General features: G+C 44.4%; 1 protein-coding gene across 2 annotated transcripts in view; it reads left to right on the forward strand.

Moving 5' to 3' along the window:
* adamts6 (ADAM metallopeptidase with thrombospondin type 1 motif, 6) overlaps positions 1 to 17,037 on the forward strand; it is a 51,417-nt gene extending 34,380 nt beyond the window's left edge. Inside the window, exons 18-27 of one of the 2 annotated variants that reach the window (XR_003841352.1) lie at positions 3,258 to 3,381; positions 3,922 to 4,002; positions 5,801 to 5,964; positions 7,039 to 7,177; positions 8,780 to 8,909; positions 10,974 to 11,178; positions 11,266 to 11,442; positions 14,067 to 14,223; positions 15,505 to 15,760; positions 15,999 to 17,037. Coding sequence is in view for 1 of the 2 variants with exons in the window: in XM_029516370.1 (XP_029372230.1) it covers positions 3,258 to 3,381; positions 3,922 to 4,002; positions 5,801 to 5,964; positions 7,039 to 7,177; positions 8,780 to 8,909; positions 10,974 to 11,178; positions 11,266 to 11,442; positions 14,067 to 14,223; positions 15,505 to 15,614 (1,287 nt within the window). In the remaining variant the exon portion in view is untranslated. Of the gene's footprint in view, positions 1 to 3,257; positions 3,382 to 3,921; positions 4,003 to 5,800; positions 5,965 to 7,038; positions 7,178 to 8,779; positions 8,910 to 10,973; positions 11,179 to 11,265; positions 11,443 to 14,066; positions 14,224 to 15,504 lie in introns of both variants that reach the window. The other variant, XM_029516370.1, reaches the window with a different exon arrangement.
* Positions 17,038 to 22,478: the final 5,441 nt, after the last annotated feature.

Here is a 22,478-nt window from a genome sequence, read left to right on the forward strand (position 1 = left end):
TTTCTTATAATAATAATAAAAAAAGCTCCATTATACTAACTCGGAGTACTTGCTGAGATATCAGAACACAGGAACATTGTTAAAATCCCATCTAAGCAGCAGTTTATTGTGCTCACTTGGTTTTTAACAGTTGGCTTGTTTACAACAAATCTGAAAGCTTGTGTTTCTTGCTGCCTTGGACCGGTTCTGGTGTGATGGAGCCACTTCCCTAAATCTGAGGATTTACTTTGATGAGCACAGTGTTCTCATATCTGATCCAACTATTGCCTGGAGCTGAGAAAATAAAGCCCAAATTGTACAGAAATAAACCATTTCCTCATATAACCAGCAGCCTGCCAACACCAGTAGTCGTGAAAATGCTGGAAATTCAGAGGTTTATAAGGATCAACTTGGAAATCTGGTTAAAAATCAGAGGTGCATTGGCGAGCTGATACTTGACGGGTCATGGTTCGATTCCCAGCCGGCTTTCCTTCATGTTATTCCCCTTTCGCTCCCTGTCTCACTACACTGATATGTCCAATGATAATAGGTATAAACTTATCAAAAAATGAGATAAGGTCGACTTACTGGCTGTTGATGAGGCTTTCTTCTTCAGTGGATGCAGTTATTAGAAAGGTATCACATGACTCAGCCACTATTTATTTTTATTTTATTACTTTCTTCCTCAGTGATTAAATCCCAACTTCACTCAGAATGAAGAAACAGAATGAAGCTAAACCTTCGGAAAGTCAGATACTCCACGTAATAAACCGAATTATTTCCAGACTGTGTCTTCTGTTATGGAGGCGTATCAGACAGATTTGCAGAATATGAGATGATGCTGATGCAGTCGGTGGCCTGGAGCCAAAGTGGATATTAGGTATTAGGACAAATTTGCATGTCAGATGCAATAAAAAAGAAAGCAGGAATAAAAACGTGAATCTCCTGCCCTGAAATTATAAGATGACACAGTCTGATGTTTTAGCTCCACGCTCGCCTCGTAAACAGGAGAACAAGCCGGCCTTTCAGTTGATGACTGCGGCTGATTGTGAGGCCTGTGTCGGACTCTGCAGCCTCGACTGGGATTGTTTTCTGATAAATAAAACACAAAAATCATTGTTTTCATGATTTATATAGATTTGAAAAAGCTGATTTAATAACAAGGCAAAATAACATTTTATTGAAAGGAGCTGGCAGTTGATGCCGTCTCTGTTTTCATGAGCATAAATCACTTCACAGTTTGTGTGTGTGTGTGCGTGTAGATGAGGCTTTTTTCTGTGTGTATTTTCTGAGATGCAGCTGAAATAACTTTTTGGTTCCTCGCTTTAAGTATTTGCTTTGACTTCCACCTGACCGTACAATTTGATTCCTGTTTGGCATGAAAGTGTTGTGTCTGTGCCCATGACATTACTCCGATTCTAATATAAAAACACAACATGGTGTGTGTTTTAATGGGCAGAGAGGTGGAATATTCCCTACCAAAGGAGCGGTACAGGTTTTATTTCCAGTCTGACTCCAGCGTGGACTTTTATTTCTGAGCCCGGCTTTTCTGGGTTCGCCGCCACGCTGTGATAAATCTCTGGAACAGTGTCTGCTTGGAGAGCTGTCAGAAACACTCAAAACTGCTATGTTGTGCACATGTGCTGGAGAGAGCGAGAGAGAGAGAGAGAGAGAGAGATAAAGATAGAAGCTGGGATTTCCAAAGGAGGAGTGCAAGTGTCAGCAACAATCTCTTCTCTATTTGCTGCACACTGCGTGTATTCACTCACGTTTATGCACTCATTTTCGATTTTTCTATCAGTTAATTCTTTTGTCCATAAAAAGTCAGATAATTGTGAAAAATGTTCTTGTTGAGATTGATGTTTGTCTCATTTGTGCAACCAACCATCTAAAACTTTTTTTTCCATATTGAAACAAGCAAATCTGCAGCCAGAGACAACTTTTTTTTTTGTGTGTGTTCAGAAAATGACTATCAGTTTAATCAGTTTTGTTGTGATTGTTCTTTCTGCTAACATTCCCACAATGCATTCAATTTAGAATGTATTGCAGTAAATAAATAAATAACCAGATCATTCATACAGACAGAAACCATGCAAAATAACAGAATGACAGCACAATGTGAAGACACTGTAGACGAAGCAGGTAACGCAGAGAGTACATCGGAATAAAGATCCTTCATTAGACTGAAATAACACGTTTCGTAAAATTTAATTATACTTATATGAAAAATGCTCCAGTTAGGTTGTGTGCTGCTGGTGTTGCAGCATTTAAAAGAAGAAATAACTCAAACTTCTCTCCCTGAGTCAGAATCTGATGTGTGCCGCCATGAAGACGTCACTGAGCTGACATCAATGACGCAAGCGGTCTAAATTGAGTTCAGATAAAGATTTAATGGACTCCGCTCGGCCTCCATGTTGAAATTAATTTTTACATCTGCTACATGGTCCAGTTTAAACATTTGGAGTCCATCATTTTTTATGGGCTCTCCTGTTAAATTACTTGCAAGAACCTGCCGGTTAACCGGCAATTAGAGCGGGAAGAAGTTAGTATCAGCGTAGATGTGTTCAGGATGAGGCCAACGTTGTTCCATATTTTTCTTTTTCATGGGATTTTTTTAGCAGCACGATATATATATCCTTTAAAAAGTACAACTTTTCTCTCATGAAACTTTGGTCTGGAAGTGTAAAGGCTCTCATAAAAGGGAAATCATCAGGCGGTATTCTGGTATATGTTTCTTGGGTGCCATTGAGGGTTGCTGTTTATGATGCGATGAACGGAATTATACGTTAAATTAATTACATGTATGTTAAAACTGGTTTGGATCAGTCCGGCTGATCTGGCTCTCTCCAAACAGCAGGTGACTGTTAGATGTTGTATAGATTTAAAAAAAAAAGAAAAGAAAAAAAAAAGTCATATTCTAGGAATTTTTCTTCTACTAATAACAAGCAAGAGAAATTACTGCCAAATAATTTGATCCCGGTTCGTCTTATTCCAGCTTTTCTTTTTTTAAGGAAAAGGTTTCGTGGTATTTTGGGAAACAGACTTTGTTTAGCATAGCTTAGCCTGGCTTTGTCTGGAGGAAACTAAATCCTCCAAGCAGCACCTTTAAGGCTCATTACACACATTACATATAATCTGTTGTTTATTTTGTATACTTGGACTTGATTTGTAATATAAACTTGTGTATTTGCAGTGAAATTGTCTTAAATGGCCCAAATCCTGAATCCATTTCCCAGCCTTCAATTAAAAATGTGCGCTCTCTCTCTCTCTTTGTGAAGCACGTGGGCTGCGATAACATCCTGGGCTCTGATGCCAAAGAAGATCGATGCCGCGTGTGCGGAGGAGACGGCAGCACCTGCGAGGCCACCGAGGGGCTTTTCAACGAGTCTCTACCCCGAGGAGGTAAAACAACGGGCTCGGTGTCCGTCCGATGTTTTTGGCCCGATGGCCGCGTGCGACCAAGGTGAAGTCAGAAGATGGAGCAAAATAACTTGCTGTCCTTTTTTGCTAAAGCAGAGTCCAACACATCCCCGAAGCCAGCAAGATCATCTTTCAGGGAAATTTGCCTCTTTCACCTTAGTCAGTCAGAGACACAGCGTATGTGTTCGGCTGTTTCCAGTTATGTTGTCAGAATATGGATCAGAGTATTTTTCCCATTAATTACATCATGGAGTGAGCAGAGATAGAGGCTGAGGTCGTCTATAGAGACCGGCAGGGAGAGAAAACATATTTCTCCTTCTATGGTATGGCGAGTAAACCATCTAAAAATACTGTGTGCATGTGAGTCTGGAGGGAAAAAAAAAGGAGGGGATTGTTTTGTCCTCCTGCTTTGTCCTTTTTCGGTGATTTGGAATTTATTCTATATGTTCTCCTGTCGAGTGTGACGTGTGACTTTGGTTTATACGTTTAAAATGAGAAGTGATAAGAGTCTTTGTCTTCCAGGCTACATGGAGGTGGTTCATATCCCAAAAGGATCAGTTCACATCGAGATTAAAGAAGTCGCCATGTCCAAGAATTATATCGGTGAGTGACGGCCCAAAGAGATAAAAGACGAAAATCCACCTAGAGGTCTTTATTTTTACTGGCCACGTGGAAGGCTGAACTCGGCCTCGTATGTGGACCGTTCTGGTCCAGACTGACTTTTGATCAGTCCCCTGACTTCGCCAACAAGAAGTGTGTGAGTTTTTGAAATTTGGTGACAATATTCAGAAGATGAAATATAAAATCCCCATAACTATTGAGATTGAGATTGAGTTTGGGGTTTTTAGCTCACAGCCATTGGCACGGATGTTCTGACCTTTCTTTTACGGCCACCACAGGTTCGACACTCGTGACTTTAAATATTTCCCTGACTTTTCCTGCAGCAGCACAAACACGTCGGATAATTAATGTCATTTCTCAAAAACTACAATCATCTACAGATATTTATGGTTCCCAGAGGGTGAATCCTGATCACATCAGTCATGGCTTTGACTTTGGCGTTCACATTTACAGCTTTAAGTGAGTCTAAGACCAAATTCTGTAAAGACAGCTGCACCTTGACTTGTTCGTTGGAAACCAAGTGGGCGAACATGCTTGTTGGTTTTGCGTGATAAAGAGTTAGTTTCAGAACACTCTGCACTGAGCATGGCTGCAGACTCTCAGTCTAGTTTTATTATATATCCATTAGTCTCAGCAGACCCTTTGATTCACCACGCTGTTATGAATTAGCAATCTGCGACATCAAGCTGTCTCGTATTAAATGTTCTGTCCTGTCAACCACACATCCAAGGATTTCCTCGTGTGTTCGCCAAAAGGTGCCATCGTTTCATCTCTAATAAAAAGCGGAGTCTGTTTAAAATGATAATAATACAGAAAAAAAAAATCTTACTGGCTCTTTGTGCGATAGTCGTCTTGGCACCAAACTCATCCGCTCCGTTTCAGACTAAACAAAAACTGTTTGCACCGCTGGCAGCATCGGAACCAAAACAATCAAACAACCGGATTCAATTAAGGCGGCGCTGCGTCTTTTCATTAGCTAGAGAGAGACACGTGACAGCGTGTTGAATTTATAGCGGATGGTGTTGATGCAGGGTTTAAGTTACACTTTGAACCGGAGAGCTGCGTCAGATTTACAGGGCTTATGGAGGATATGATGTCTGTGTATCAACGTTTAAAGAGCGCAATTTGTACCTTTTTGTTATGAATTTCATCGTGACCTCACTGATAAAGATAATATTTTACCTTTTGTGGCATCGCCTGCTGTTTGGGTCAGCAAAATCCAAATCTTTTCAAATTAAATGGAAAAAATAAGCAAGACAATTTGTGAAGATTTTCCAAAATATCTGCGCAGAAAAGGGGATTTTATTGGAGAAGTGGACTGCGCTGCTGCAAACTGTTGTTCATCCCGCTCCGGTGTAAATACAGCAGAGAGGAATCTGGGAGGCGACGAGCCAGAGGGAGACAGAATAGCAAGCGGTCAGATCGTTTCTCCTCAATTTGGCCCCATTTCAATGCAGAGAAAGTGGATATTTTCAGATCTGTTGTGCTTGGAGACCGAGTTTGTTTTGACAGTCAGACAGAGTGGTATTCGTGCAGTCCGTCCAGACTTTCACCTGAAGTGTGTGTTGTTTTTTTTTTTTTTTTCCTTTCCTCCTCCTCCTAAATTAGCTGTGCGTACGTGCTGCTGCACGTGACTGCTCAGACTGGTGCGTGACGTCAGGGAGGATGAAAATGATCACCATGACGACGACAGTGATGATATCGATGACGGTCTCCACCTGTCGTCTCGGCGACCGTTTCTGCGATCTAACAGCCTTTCTCGCTCTCTGTGATTACGCAGCTCTGAAGTCTGAAGAGGATGATTATTACATCAACGGAGCGTGGACCATCGACTGGCCCAGGAAGTTTGACATTGCGGGGACGGCCTTCCACTACAAGAGACCGTCTGATGAGCCTGAGTCTTTAGAGGCTCTGGGAGCTACCACTGAAAACCTGATTGTTATGGTAACACATTTCATTTGTTTATTTCCTGTTTTTCCACCAATCATGTTCGTTATTTCAACAAATTGTGATCACATTTTTTTAACCAGCTCATCCACCGGAACTGGATGTATGTTTACACGTGGCCTATTTGAACAAGTTAGACTCAAACCTGTGCTGCTGTGTTTGGTTTCGTTCTGTCTTTCTTTTTTTTCTAAATATATATTTTAAAACCTCTTCACATGAAACCAGACAAAATCTAAACCAGGTACCTTTATTTTTTGTTTTTTTCACCCAGCACTCATCTTTCTTTCTGTGCTCCAAACGGGGATTGAACCTCCTGTTGTCACTTTACCGCTCTGTATTGATGACTTCCTTGTAGTTCTGTCGGCCTATCGGTCCGCCTAAACTCTCAACATCTGGGCAATAACCTCATGTGACCCTCAGCCAGGGGTTTGGGGTTGAAAGCTATTTATGTGTGTTTTATGTTTTGGCTGAGTGCAAACATAATGTCACTTGATTTACTGAGTATCTGTGTTGTAGTACGAGAGCGCGCACGTGTGTTTGCATTTTTTTTTTTTTATGGGCTTCAGCATGTGATTGTGTGTTATGCGAGGCCACTGAACAATTTCTTGCCATAAAATTCAGTGGTTTCTGCCTCGACATGAATGTTGAACATACCAGACCACACAGCAATATTGGAATAGACAAGCAACTGGCCACTCGACCACTAGCCATTTCTTTGCGGCTTGCAAAGCTTTGCTTAACTTTCCCAGATTCAGCATCCAGTGGACTAATATCAACCCGGCAGGGCCGCACTGATCTGGACTCTTAAAGGTGCTATGATCAGTGCTTTGTGACTGTTTCTTAAAGGGAGTCCTGGATCTGCATCCTTAAGTGCGTTATTTTGCTTTTATGACACACAACTCTGGGGACAAAAAAGCTGTAAAGAAGAGTCTGAGACCAGAACGGAGCTAAAGGAGGGGACTGAAAATGGGACTCACATGTCAGATGGACTCAAACCGTACACTTAAGAATGTGTTCCGTATGACCTATCGTTCCCTGCTCAGCCACGCTCTTCACCTTTCTTCATTTCAGGTCCTGCTCCAGGAGCAGAACATGGGAATACGCTACAAGTTCAACGTGCCCATCCAGCGCACAGGAAGTGGCGACAACGAGGTGGGCTTCTCCTGGAACCACCTGTCCTGGTCCGAGTGCTCGGCTACCTGCGCCGGAGGTGAGGGTTGTTTCTGCACAATGAAACTGCTCAAGCAGCAGTTTTTCATTCATTCTTCAGGTTTCCATCAATTCTTACATTGTACAGATTTTATTTTACCGCCCATTATATGTTCTTCTCTCTTTTTTTAATCACAAACACCGATTTTTCCTAAGTTTTCATTACCAGAGTTTATTTTTCTATGAAAGACAAATACTGTCTTCTCAGTGTCGACCTTCCACTGAGAAAAAGAACTCTCCAAGTATTTTGGTGTTGAATACCAAAACACGCTGTGGGTGTTTAAATTCTTTTTTTTTTTTTTTTCAATATTTCTTCCCTTCTCAAATATTTAATACTTCATATCTTGTGTGTTTCATTCTGTAAATCTTCCCCCAACCAGTAACTCCACAAACGCTGAAGAGCAGTGTGTGGAAACCCAGTAAAATAATTTGTGATGGGTTTCCAAAATCATTACTTTATAGCCAGGAGATTCAGCCCCTCTAATAAATTTAATATGTATATTTTCTATATTTTAGCCAGAGTAATGAATATGGTGTAATTTCTGTGAATGAGCTGCTCTGCATAGCTTCTGGTTTACCAGCGCTGCACACAGATACGGCTGCTCTTCCAGAGCGCTTGTCCTACAAAGTCAAACATTCAAAATCTGAAACCGCAGCGAAATGTTGACCATGGCCTCAAGAATGACTAAACCAAACCTTTTAGCCCAAAAGCAATGGGTTTCATGTAACAATAAATAGTGTTTCTTCCCAGTTGTCAAGCGTGGCCTGGACGGGTTTGTAATATTTTGTAAAAGCATGACTGAATAAGCATGTGGGTTTTTCTGAGGAAGGATTTCCAAGTCCAGAGGAGAAGTCTGAAGCTGTTCCTTAGATTGGGGGGGAGTGAGCACACACACGAGCCTTCCAGCATCATAAACATGCCTTTGCATTGTTGATCCAAATGATCTAATTTGTGTCTACGGTTTGTCTCCGAGTGGCACGAAGCTCTAAATCAGAAAAATGTTATTTAATCATTCGCGCGTTCGATACAGCCAGCTCAGCTAATCATGAAGTGTTGTTTAATATATCACCACGCTAATAAAACCCACGAAAAACACCTTCTGACAGCCTTACAACTGAAACTCTTCTACGCCTGTATTTCACTTTGAGCACAGATGGGTAGATTTTCTATATTTCACACACTCGCATACACACACACATCCATATCTCATTACAGCTGCCAGACAAGTCTGCTGCAGGATATCTCCCACGGGGATCCAAACAGACCCTTTCTGAGTTGGTATGGCATACACACATTCACACACACACGCGGTGGGAGGTGTGTCACCGATACGGTAGCCCTCGCTCTCTGCATTAGAAGCCAAAGTAAAGAACTCTCCGCTCTGTAAAAGTGATTTGCCAAGATATCCTGCAAGGAATCAGGCATTTACATGTGTGGATTTACTACAGCCTGAAAGCGATACCATCTCCGCTTAAACACGCCGTCCGGCCTGCAGCTTCCATGTTCCTGTGAAAGGCTTAATGTGTGAGCTCAGCTGAGCTCTGTCTGCGTGGCCTTATTGATTATTGACCCCCCTTCCTCCATCCTCATCTCCCTCTGCAGGTTCACAGAAACAGGAGGTGGTGTGTAAGCGGCTGGACGACAACTCTGTGGTGCAGAACAGCTACTGTGACCCGGACAGCAAACCTCCAGAGAACCAGAGGGACTGCAACACCGAGCCGTGCCCGCCGGAGTACGTATCAGAGCCCAGCTGCAATTCACTCAAACGACAGCAAACACAGAAAGGCAGCAACTCTTCAACTTTAAGCTGGCAGAAGACTTTTTAGATGATGAATTACACAATTAATTAGAATAATTATTCACTGCCATCAGCTCTTTTTTTTTATTTACGCTTTAGCTCTAGCCTGCTTCTTTCATCGTTATTATAAATCAGAAAAATCACTGAAACTGCCTCTGATGGTTATTCAGTGGAATTCGTGAATGCAGCTTTCAAGTGTTGGTCAGTAAAACTAGAAAATGGTCTAAATTAGTGCAGGCGGCTCTTCAAAGGGTAAAAACTGACGGCCAAAACAATGAGCTAGAGCTCGAGGCGCTAAAATGTTACGTAGATCTGAGAAATATCACGTCAGGTGATAAATTTCTGCGGCCACTCAGATATTTGATCCGTTGTTGGGATGAAAATATGGAGCGTGGCAGCTTTAGGTTAACGCCTTCAAAAAGAAAGAGCCGCCATGAAAACGAGGCTGACTCGCGATATTAATTTCCCTCCAATGAGCCCTGGTTGTAAAATGTGTTTGGTGGGGAAAATAATAAAATAAAGCGGCAGTGATTTATAATGGCATGTGTTAACTATTTTCAATCTTCGCCTCGTGCCAAAAATAAGAGCCCTGAAAATAACCACCTGTGTTGGATTGCTTTGGCTTCTTTGTTCGATCCACCAGGGATAATATACACGTACACAGGTGGAATATGAACTTCACTTTAGTGGCCAAATGTCCGCAAAGCCCCGCAAAGCTGTAGCTGGATGCTCGGCCAAGCAAGCTCGCTTCGATTATGTCTATAAAAAAAAAAAAAGAAGAAGAAGAAGGGGGGATTAAATGCATCAGATTAATTAGTCTCAGACTGTGATAATTAAAAAGTGTTTGTGTGTTTCAGCTGCGCTCTCAGCCAGAAGAACTGATCGTGTCGTAAATCTACTGTAAAAGTGGTAATTTGTTTTCATACGTTCAGTCTTGGGTTATTTATTTTCACATCTGTATTCGGTGGACGCAGACTTGTGGTATCTCATTTGTTTTGATTAATACTTGAAGGCCGTGGCGGCGCGCGTGTGTGCGTGTATTGAGTTACAGCGCACACATGGCATCTGTGTCTGCTCCGGGGGGGGGCTGAACGCCCCCTCCGCAGCCTCGGGAAAGGCCGACTAAAGGACTCCGTGTAAACAGGATTGTTTTAGAATAGCCAGAGTTTTATGGGCTGGAATAATGAAAGCTAACACAGATGTTTGAACACGTTGTTAATTCTGTATACATTCTTCCAGATGATGTAATATCTCACAGGCTGGATGTGTTTGGAGGGCTGTTGTCTGGGCAGGTTTATCATATTAATTCTGAAGTGTGTAGACAGAAGGGCTGAACAGCGCCGGGTCCAGTTTCTTTAAGGGGGGGGGGGGGGGGGGGGGGGGGTTCAAAAGCTCCAGGGCCTGGCCTGACGTGGTTCATGTGATAATTAAACTGTTTAAGCCGTTAAGCAAAAAGTTGATTAATTCTTCAGCTGAAGGTTAAAAAGTCATTTTTTTAAGCCAAACAGTGAAAGAATGTTAAATATTCTCTCTTTCTCTCTCTCTCAAAAAAAAGAGGCCTTCAAAGACGTCACAGATGCTTCTTTACTACGGTTTGTCATTTCATAGACTAAACAATTAAGCCCGAGCTGTTTTCAGAATACTGGATTGAGAAACAGTAAGTTGGTCTCCTCTTCTGTTGCTCGTAGTTTCACTGCTAATAAAAATCATTGTTTGACAGTTTGTGGAGGCCGATCTGGACTCCAGCTTCCTGCTGAGCCCACAAAAACACAGACACGGATGAAGAAGGGCAGTTTTGAATGTTGCTATAGCAGCATCTTTAGGAAACTTTAACTTTACAGCTTTCATTTAAAAGACGAAACCAAACTTTATAAAAATGAGAAAAAGCTGACCCGAATACAAAGTATAGATTATGATGGTGATTTATATTTGATAAAATCACTTGAACCCAAAGCCCCTCGTGTGATTTCTGCTCTGACTGGCCTCTCTCTCCTCCAGGTGGTTTATCGGCGACTGGTCGGAGTGTGGGAAGACGTGTGACGGCGGGATAAGGACGAGGACCGTCCTGTGCATCAGGAAGATCGGCCCCGCTGAGGAAGAGACGCTGGAGGACACTCACTGTCTGACTCACCGACCTATCGAGCGCGAGTCCTGCAACAACCAGTCCTGCCCGCCGAAGTGGGTCACCCTGGACTGGTCCGAGGTACGACGGCGTTCAGCTTGTTGTGCTGTGGCGATCCTCTCCTTCGTCGTCTTACCCCCCCCCTCCTCCTCCTTCCTCCCTCTTTAGTGCACGCCCAAATGCGGCCCCGGCTACAAGCACCGCATCGCCTTGTGTAAGAGCAGCGACCTGACGAAGACGTTCCCCCCCGCTCAGTGCCCGAGCCACAACAAGCCTCCGGTCCGAATCCGCTGCAGTTTGGGCCGCTGTCCTCCTCCACGCTGGATCCCCGGCGAATGGGGTCAGGTAGGACGGCACCACCGGCGGCGAATCCTTTAAAAGGACAGCTCGGCCGTTCAAAAAGACAAAAAGATGCACAGATAAATCCCAAGTGTTGGTGAATGGTTAATGTAATTTACACCTAGATGGCATGCGGAGAGAGGAGGGGAGGTGATGGGTGGCAGTAATATCCTCCTGGCTGTTTGAAGTTTATCTCTGCCTCAGCGCAGGCCTCTCTATCACTTCCAGGAACACAGTTTAGAGGAAGGCCGGGTTCACCCTGACGTGACTTAGTGTGCTCAGCAACACAGCTGACTCATGTTCGTGGGCCGACGCCAGAGAAACGTGCGTCAGAGGGAACGAGAGAGAGCTGGAGAGTCGATTCTGAAAGAGCAGCTCGCTATGTTGTCGGATTTTGTTGATAATTTGGTGTAAAAGTGGAATTTTTTTAAACAGCGGAGCTCTGATGTTTGGAAGGACAGGACGTGAGTTCAGAGGATCAAAGGTCAAGAGTCAGGCAGTCTAGATGGCAGCACCCCCCCCCCCCACCCCCCCCTCGGCTTCCTCTTCTTACGACGGCCACATGTGCATCAGCAAACATCAGTAACACACTTTTACAGTTCACCCAGCGTCGTAAACAAAGCGGAGCTGAGCGATAACCTCGGCGCTCTCCATCAAAGAGCAGGCTCCTCGCCACGCTGAGCGGAGGTTCGAGCAACAGCTGCAGCAGCTCTGACGCAGCATATGCACTGCAGATGTGTGTGTGTGTGTGTGTGTGCTGGGAGCTGTGAGCTCCGGTCGCTCCGGTCCGAAGAGCAGATTTCAGCCAGCTACAGAACGCTCTGCCGCTCTCTCGCAGGGCCAAAAGGTCACCGGTTCAAATCCCACTTAAGTCACTCCACTGACGTACGCCATCTGTCATGGCTGCCAGCAGCTCCTAATAAAGACGCTCTAATTGGGAAGGGATGACATGCAGACTCGGTGATCTGAAGCAGCCCGGGAGGATCAGTGAAGGTGACAGAAAGCCTGGTAGTTCTGTTGTCAGCGGGAGGCGGCCGCAGACACACACACACACACACACAGTGATGGCTGACAGGTGTGTTGTTTCTCATTTTCTCCAGAGTAGATTCATTTTGTAGGTTTATTTGAGGTTTGTGTTTTGCCGAAGGTGTGTTGGCACTTTCTGCAGTCATGTTTGTGGTCTCTGTTTGTTTGTTTTGCTTTTTCTTGTTCTTATCTTTTTTTTTATTCTTCTGCAAAACAATTTAATGACCATCCAAAGACCCAACCTAAGTTTTTATTTCAACTGGCACGTCGATAGAAAGTCAAGTGGAGGAATGCAGGTGCACATTTTGGCCTCAGCGCAACAACTTCTTCTGCAGTCAAGATGAGTCCATCAAATCGAGCCTTCGCTTCTTCTCTGAGAAAATCAGACGAAGCAAAGACATCAGCAGACATTTACTGCTCTCAAGATTTTTCCGACTAAGATGCCGATAAGTGCGTCACAAAAAGAAAAGTTTTAAAATAAAACAAACCATATCAGATCATCACATATCACAAAACCTTGGAAGGTCATGATGATGATGATGATGGTCAAGATATATGTAAAAAAAACTGATTTACAGTTTACATCATTCCCTTTTATTAGATTTCACAAATGATGAGTAGAAACACACTAACAAGCAATCGTGCTGTCCAGAGCGTGCTCATTTACTGCTTCTTTTTGTGGTGTTTCTTTACACCTTCTGTAGTTCTAGTGTTTGTTTATTGTTGTGTTGATTTGGCCTGAACACCTTCACGTCCTCATGGAGGCAATTAAGGTGCTTTAAAATCCCGCAGCGCCTGATTGCTGCAACATTACCTCAGAGCCATAACTCAGTCAAATCTCAACACTCACACATTTCTAAATTTAATGTGACTTACACTTCCAAGTGATATCATCTTCTCTAATGTCCGTTTCGAAAAAACATCCATAAATCTGCTTTGATGTCATCGAAAAAGATGATCGCAATAACTCCACAACTCGCCTGAAGTTGAAGTTGCCTCCTTCTTCTTCTTCTTCTGTAGTGGATTGCAAACAGGATAATAACTGATGCGGCTGCCTCTTGATGGTGGCGCTTTGCCAAATATAGGCTTGGAAGGAAAAAAAAAAAAAAAAAAAAAGGTGGGCTCAAGTTGTAACCCGCAGCATAACTCACTGATTCCACTGCAACATTATACTTCCTGTTTACATTCCCAAAGCCTCAAAATTATGGGAAATGTGGTTCCAAAAAATTAGAGCATTATTACCCCTGAATGCAGCAGATTTCTCAGACTGTGGAGGGACCAACATGTAGTCTCATGACTCTTCCAGCAGCAATGAAGGATTTTAAAAAGAATAAAGCTGAACTACATAATTGAAAATCAACAGATGAGAAGTCTGAATTTAACAGATGATGCACTGGCAGGTGTGATTTCCGTAACTTCACAAACTAATTGCTCCTCTCCTGTTTAATAGTCTGAGATGATTTCTGAGGTTCGTTTTCCTTTTTCGTGCAGGAAAAACAAAAGCCATGTGAGCAACAGTGGCCTGGGCTGCTGCTGCGTCCCGGCGGTCGCTGGATGGGATCAGGTTGTGCGGTGATTCTTAACTCTGGTGTTTCCTCTGGCAGTGTTCGGCGCAGTGCGGCCTGGGCCAGCAGATGAGGACGGTCCAGTGCCTGTCGTACACCGGGCAGCCGTCGAGCGAGTGCGCCGAGTCCCTCCGACCCACCAACATGCAGCAGTGCGAGAGCAAGTGCGACGCCACCCCCATCTCCAACGGCGACGGTAAGACTTCAGGGTTTGTGCATCGACTGGAGCTGCCACAAACTGTCTCTGTCTTCATCTTTACTGTTCTACGATGACCTAAACGCCTGGATGAAACACTCCTCTACACTCTGCCAGCTACATTAATCTTTCCACTGAGGCTGGCTCCTGGTCAAAGCGAAACAGCTCAACCCTCCATATACACTTACACATGATGGATGGCTATTCAGATGCATCGAGAAGGGCCTTTCGATTAGGCTGAATGGAAAACGTGAGCAGCGTTTACAGGCTGGCTAATGGGATTAGCTGTAGGCTAATTGTTCCTTTACGGATAGCAGTGAGGCAACGTCTCATTTCATTTGGCTCTGTGCAGGCAGGAGCCAAGGCCTAATAAGGGAAGACACTCTGATCGTGATAAGGCATTTAGAGCACTGGCTGTCCGGCATCCAGCAGTTTGTGTGTGTGTCGTAGGGATGGCAGACGGCCCAGTTAGTGAACCAGGCCAGGATCCGTCTCAGTCCCGGTCTCTGCGTCCAAGTATAGTTGCAGAGTTTTACTCCGTCAGGACCTGAGAGAGCTGCACCAGTTTGCGCCGCTCCTCTATCGTCACAGAGGATCGTTCTACAACGAATACACGCCTGACGTTCGTTCCAGCTGTCTCCCAATCAAAGATGAAAATACAAGACAAATATTCATTATATTACTTTGTGTATAAAAAAAGGCAGCATCAGTATTTACTGCAGAGCATCTGTCAACTTTACAAATGCTTAAAAACATAAAATGTAGTTTCCTAAAAGAGAAAACGGGGACTGTTGGCAGTAATGTGAGTTATAAAATGTTTTCGTATCAGATTGCGGGCTGTCGTGAATCATCCCAAACCTACAAACTGAACGTGCTGTTTTGACGTGAGTTCTGCTGCAGCAGGATGTTCAGTCCTCTGTTGTGGAGGAAACGCAAAGTCTCATCTTTGGAAACTTAAATTTTTCATCCAGATGTTCAGAAGAGTCTTTTAAGGGCTGTAGGAAAAAAAAAAAACCACTCCAGGACAAGAAGTGATGTTAAAGGATCTTCTGCAGCGCGGCGTCATGAGATGGTGTCACATAGTTAACTGTGTGTATCATTCATTTGTAATACGACAAAACAGCAGCGAACTGCACTCTGTCAGATTCAGGCTGCAGAAACATGAGTTCACCTCGCGCTCATGACAAAACACGCAAACATTTAAAAAATAAAATAAAATAAATGTTGATGTAAAGCATGTCAAACTGAACGCAGCTCCCGTTTCTTCGTGTCTCTCTCCAGAATGCAAAGATGTAAACAAAGTGGCCTACTGCCCGCTGGTGCTGAAGTTCAAGTTCTGCAGCCGGGCCTACTTCAGACAGATGTGCTGCAAGACCTGCCAGGGCCACTGACCGCTGGAGCACAGGAGCACGATGGAAGGGGGGGCCGACGCAGCAGCACTGAAAAGCAGAGAGGAAGAAAACGTTGGCGGACTGGAAAACAAAACTCTGGAGCAGCAGAAGAAGGAGTTTGCTGGAGAAAGCGATACGAGAGAGACGTAAGGATTTCCCTGTTTGATCCTCCTGCCCTCCATTATGGTGGAATCCAAACCACTGCTCAGCTCATAACGCTGACACAAACTATTATTATTATTATTTTTTTTTTTTTTTAAATTTCACTTCTGTGAAGTGGAACTTGGAAGATTATTTGTTGGTGATGTTATTTTTATTATAATAATAATTATTGATATCATTGTTAGTCTTCCTCCGTTGTTTGTTGTTTTTATGAATCCAAAGTGCTGGACACATCGCTCGCAGAGGATGTACCCCGGAGATGGACAGACGGGAGGGGAGGACTCCTCACCCGGAGAGGGGGACGGGAGTGTCGGACTCCTGACTGTGATGGTGCTATTGGCAGGCAGACTCTTGGCTTCGGTGCACTTTTTCCCTGTAAATACGATTATTTTACAATTTACCGCTCAAATATGACAAAGAATCCCCGTCAGTGTACTGTATATTTATTGTACAATTCCAAACAGAGCTGAGATTTTGTCCTCTCATCATGTTTTTTTTTTTTTAATTTGTCAGATAGTAGCCTACTGTCACGGAAGGGAATGTAATGTGATTGACTTTTCAATGTCTCTGTGCTGGAATGAAAATATTACATACTGTAACATACGTTAAACCCTTATATACTGTAAGGATTTGTATATTATATATAACGTTAATCCCAGAGCAGAAAATATCACGTGGTTGTAGGTTTGTTTGTGCCTTAGTTCCAGATAGTCCAATGAAAGTCCACCTAGTATCAGTCCAGAGTAGTATCAGGATATTTTCAGACGGCGCCTGGGCCTCATCAAACACTGATACCAAACTGGCCTATTTGTTCCAAACGTCATCCCCGGAGCGCTCAGTTCACTGTTGAAGGATTCATTTTGAAGGAGCATTTATTCTGGAGAGTTTCTCGATCTCTTCCCAGCAAGACGTTTTCGTGTTTCAGCAGCGAGCGATAAGGGTGAGATGAGGGAACAGTTTGGAAAACGACGAGAAGTTCGACACCTCTCTCATTATTCAGCATTAAATAATACAGAGAGGGGGCAGTTAGGATAAAGACTGGAAACAGAGGGCAAAAAAGTATTTAAAAAAATCCTTCATGTGATGTTGAGAGGAGAAGAAGAAGAAGAAGAAGAAGCTGACCTGGAAGTGTTCATGCAGCATCACATGCTGGTTAGCTGCGGCGCTAACAGCCAATCTGCCCACAATTAGCTTCTTTTATTTTATTAGCAGCAGACTTTCACGACGTCTGTTCTCCTCTCCGCACCAGAGAAGACCGACGTTCGTGGGGGTTGTTTTTTTTTTTTTCCTGCCCACTCAGCCTGCTGGTAGTTACGGTTCAAACGGAGTGACATGAATGTGCCAAACGTCTTATATTCAACATGTTGAGTTGAGCCGCTTCCTTCCCTGAACAGGAAATAACATCACCTTTAAACTGCGGTCATGGCGTCATCAGTCAGCGGCGGTGTAACGTGTGAAGACGAGTTTAGACCAGCCGGAGTATCTCTGATCACGTTCTGGTCTCTCAGGATAAAACTATTCAATCTTCCGTTTCATCTCGACTTTTTCAAGTGCAGTTGGCCCAAACAGATCAGATAAATAGCCAAATTTCGTCGCTCATCGTGTGAGACACTCGGAGTGTTGTGTGGCCGTTCAGGAGCTGAAGTCTTCACTCATCAGATGTTTAATAAATGAGTTGTTCACAGCAGGAAACAGCAGGTACTTAAAAAAAAAAAGAAACAAGGTCTGCGTAACGTCAGGTCCAGGTTCAGGCGAGCTTCACCAACTGCATACTGCTTTTGTGCGTTTCACACACACACACACACAGACACACAGTGGTATCCATCTTCCCATTTGAGTCTCTACAACAGAACGACTCAGCTTTTTCCCAAAATGTCTGACTATTCCTTTAAATAAGGAGCCAGAGTCAAATATTGTGGATTTGTGGCCAGACCGCGTTCCCTCGTACTTCAGATAAATCCCCCCATCCTTCTTTTGTTCTCATCATCATCGGTGCTCTCCTTTTTGTTTGTATGTTTTATTTCCATGGAGTACTGTTTACCTCTTCTCTTCCTCCTGCTCCGGTCTGAAGGTTTCTGGTGCTACTCAGTGGGTGCTTCCATCCAACCCCCCCCCCCCCCCCAAATGTCCAGAGAGGCTGGATCCAAACAATATGAAATGATATCCTGTCAATATCTCTGTTGGTAAAATGCTGGTCATGACATTGTTTTGTTTGTATCTGTTTATACCTCACACTGGGAATTTTTTTCAATGTTAACCGTGTTTTGTTTTGTTTGTTTTTTTGTTGTTTTTTTTTTTTTATTCTACCAACAAAATGGACACTCGCCCAGTTGTAACTGATCCCTTTCACCCAGGTGACATTTCTGCTGGCGTCGAGGTGGCGACAAAGGAACATCGAGGATCTCATCGAAAGCTGTTAACAACTAATTTCTAATTTTGCTGCTGCTACTTTATTCGTAGCCACCTTCAGTATGACGATGGCGAGCAGACTTTAGTGATCACCAAACCGTTCAGCGAGGCAGTCAGGGGGGAACAAGGACGGTGGGGTTTGAAATCCCTTTGGACTTACTCATCTACTAGCTGCAGGACACGTGGAGCCTCCAGAAAAAGAAGTGAAATCAATCAAACTGGTACTCATTGCTGTGAACTTGGATGTTTGAATGTCACATTGCTATTACCTGTACCTAAAGTGCAAGAGAAATGAAAAGCATCATGTGATCAGTTGCATATATTTTATATTCGGTATTAATGTTGGTACACTGTTACTAATTTTTTTTTCAAATGTAATTATATGCTAATTTATTGCGTTGTCTCACTTGTACATTTATTTCACTGCATGCAAACTGAATTTTAGCATAGTGAAAAAAATGCAGTGATACAGCCCTTCACCAACATTTTATTTTTAAAGTAGATACAATAAAAAGAACGGCTTTTAAAGAGAGACTGTGTTCATGGATTCGGATCGAAATGCTCCTCCAGTCATTTACAGGCCGATTACAGTGAGAGGAAAAGAGCTCAACACACACTTGAGTGATGAAACGTGAAGTTCGATGCTCTGTTCTCACAGACTTTAGGAGATAGATGCCCTTTAACCCGCCCCTCGGATAATGGCGTCCCACCAGGATACCCGTTACCTCCGCTGAAGACATCTATTCATCTGGGTGACTGAATCTGAGAAGCCTGTGGAAGCTTTTGTTCCACATCCACCCCCCCGTCCGCCCTCTGGCATCATCTGGCATTCAAACACAATAATTGTCAGCTGCTCTGACTCGATCGCCGTCAAACATCTTTGTTTTCTTCCCCCAACAACTGTCCCGGCTTTGTTGCCATAGAGTCGGTGTACGGCCGCGCTCCTTCGTCTCATCCAGGCCTCAAGTGTCTGGATTCACTCCTGGGGCGCTGCGAGGTTTCCACTCTCCTTGGTAATTAATTCCAAATAAACAGTAACTAGCCCACTTGGCTGGGAAAAGCCGCCGTCTCCTTCTAATCCACAGTGTCCAATTACAGAGGGAGACAGATGGGCTGTTTGGTCTAATGTAACCAGTTTAGAATACCTGTACGTCTGGCCGGGCTTCTGTCTGCCGTGCTGGCCCGACTGCACAGCTCTGTGATTACATTAGTCCGAACCTGCAGAGCTGAAGGCGACAAGGAGACAGGAGGGGGGTGATGGAGTTCAGGCTCGACAGCTCTGAGTGAGCAACAGATCTGCAGGCCTTGATGTGCACATATACGCCGATGATACCTCATTAAACAAACAAACAAAGGGGGGGGGTCTTAAAGATGTCATGGCTTGATTAGTCTTTATCTTTGAGTCATGTTATTTTCTCAGCCATCTTAATGACGAATTCAGAAAGTTGCAGCTTGGCAACGTAGTGGCTATTCTTGCAGTTGTCTTTTGCTAAAAGCTAAATTTGAGTTAGCTGCAGCTAGCCAGTCGCAACATTCCACGATTCTCTCTCAGAAGACCATTTTGATGAGAGAACCGCCACGGATGGAAAATTGGAAGTTTAATCTTACAGCCAACAGGCTTCCTTCTCTTCCTGCAAAGGATGTGATGGAGCTCAGGCTGACGGAGCGACCTGACGAGCCCGTGGTGGCTGCTCTGCACAAATGGCGCTACAGTCAGCTTGTTATAGTGTTTGTACTGAGGAGGCCTTAGTTATGAGTCAACAGTGTAAATTTGGAAGGTCAAAGTTGAGCTTGATTTGGAGAACTTGCTCCGTTTGCTTTTGCTCCTCGAGGGAATCCACTAACGAAGATGAGTCCATTGGAATAAATGTAGAGTGAGCAGGTGAGACCAGGTCTTCAGTCATGTCAGTCAGACTGTTTACAGGAAAACGAACACGGCGGAAAAGTACTGTTCAACTCTCTTATTCCCCGATGTTGACTTTATTAGCTGAGTGGATAATATTAGTCTTCCTGACGTGTGCCATGTGCATTTGAGCGAATATGTGACACGGCCATTACTCAGTCCGTCGGCCTGCCGAGACGGGGAGCTGCTTATGATAAGAGGTGTGGAGAGGATGGGGAACAGATTTCTCCACTTCTCCGGGATTCTGCACTTCCAAAATGGAAGCTACAGACGGTGAGAGAAGCCGCTGGTGTTTCTTCTCAGCAAGTAGATGATTGCATAACAAAACAGCTGAGTGAGATGAGGTGCTCGCAACCTTAAGCGTGCATCGTCAAAAAGACGGGAAAACTTTAAAAAGGCATCAACGTGTCGAAGTTGGCAGTGTTGGAGTTTGAACCCGCAGACACCTGTGGCTTCGCTCCTGGCCTCGATCCCGGCGTTGTTCAGCAGCTCTGAACTTAAAGCCGCTTGATGTTGGTGTATTTACTTTGCAGCTGGGAGGTGTGAGGATTAGCGTAGCAGCTCTCCGAGGGTTTATCGCCCTTAATCAAAGCTGCTGTGGTACCGTGGTGTCGTCGACGAGTGCTTGAAGTGTTTCGGACGCTCTTCGGTTTGAACGCTGCGCAGCAGGACAAACAGCTCCAGATGGTGTGGCTGGAGACGGTGCATGCACAGAGCCGCTGGCTCTGACAGGCAGGAATGCTGGCCTGGGATGGGAAGGTCACGGCTTCGGCACCTGCTATCTCCCAGGCTCCGTCCTGTTAAGTCCCGCTGTTCTTTCCCACAGCTGAGTCCCAGATCGAAGCGCCGAGGACTAGATCAAAGCCTCAGAGGGCGCTGGCAGGCAGAGGAGAGGCCAAAAGCCACCCAATCACACACACCGTGAAGATGTTTCCCTTCATGCCGCCAAAGACGTGACGAGGAAGGGTCAAACCGTGCTCTGCGACCTCTTTCAAACATGTTTTCATTCAGGACCTGGAGGTCTGCACCTTTTATCAGCTGCGGTATCTACATATGTTATCTCGTTTGTTTGAACAGGGCCGTATTCCTCTAAATATTTCCTAAACAGGTGCTTCTGCGTCTTATCTGCCAGAGCAGGATTTATAAAACTGGACGGTGCAACATTAACTGTGATAACGTCCGTTTTCACTGCTTCCCTTCATGATCAGACAAACTCCCGACGTCACGGCTGAGCTGGGCGCTACTGGATTCTTTCTGTCAATCCAGCCAGCATCTTCAGATTCACTTCAGGAATTTAGAAACTTGAATATTTCTCCCATTAATCTGCCCGATCAGTTTTGCGTGTGACGGATCAGGATGTCTGAGGTTAACATCTGTCGTCGTTCCCAAAGGCCTCATTTGGGATCTGTGATCACTGCTTTGTCTCGGACGGGAGACTTTTAGAAAGCGCCCGTGTCGCCCTCAGGAAACGGAGTGTTGCTCGCGGCGGTGTATGTGTTGTGGCTGAGCAGGTAGCCGGGTCACCTTTCCACGACGCTCCTTCTTCCTGTTTCCTCCTGCTGTCCTCTGTCAGCAGCAAAGACGGCAGGTAAGTGGATTAAGTGTAGGAAGAATCAATAGCCAATCACTTAGGCTGGTGGAGTAAAGCCAAGAGCTTTTCTCGCTTTGTAGATGAGGCTCGATAATATTGTGCTCGATGTGTGTCGTCATTTGGCTGGACGGCGGCCGGCGTGTTCCGCGTACGGCGTACTTAAAGGGCCGGAGGACATTATGAAATCCATCACCGATGAATTACGCTGCGATTTAGCCTCTTCTGCTCCATCTGTCCACAACTAATAAATGACAGCAAGCTAATGAGGACAAATGATGATGGGGCTGCGGTCGCAGTCCAGAGAAGCTCGGGGCTTCGCCACGGAGCCGAGTCCGTCACCGTTTCATGGCCCCCACGTCCTTCAGTGTGGGCGAGGAAAAGGTGAATCTGTGTGTAATAGACGGACACTTTGACGGCAACGTGAACCCTCTTTAAGATCTATTCTGCTATTATGTTCCAAGGTAACAAAATGTTTTATGGAGGAATAAGTCATCCTGCTTTATGGTGCAATATCTCCGCTCCGTCGTTACAATGAAAAAGAGTCTGCAGAGACAAAACGATCTGCCTGCAAGCAATTTTATTAATTGAGCAGACATCCATCAGTCAGTTTGTGGGGACAACAAGTGTGAGCGTCAGAATAATAATGAAGCCTGAATAAATGAAAGTGTGACTTATAACTCCTCTTTTTAATATATGTGTAAAGTAAATGGAATTCAATTTTATGAGCTTAAGTGGCTTTTCTTCATTTTCGTATTTTGGTGCTTTAATCGCTTTCTAAGTCTGCAGTGTTAAACAGGAC

The sequence above is a fragment of the Echeneis naucrates genome, chromosome 12 (genome assembly GCF_900963305.1).
Source record: "Echeneis naucrates chromosome 12, fEcheNa1.1, whole genome shotgun sequence".
Lineage (NCBI taxonomy): Eukaryota > Metazoa > Chordata > Actinopteri > Carangiformes > Echeneidae > Echeneis > Echeneis naucrates.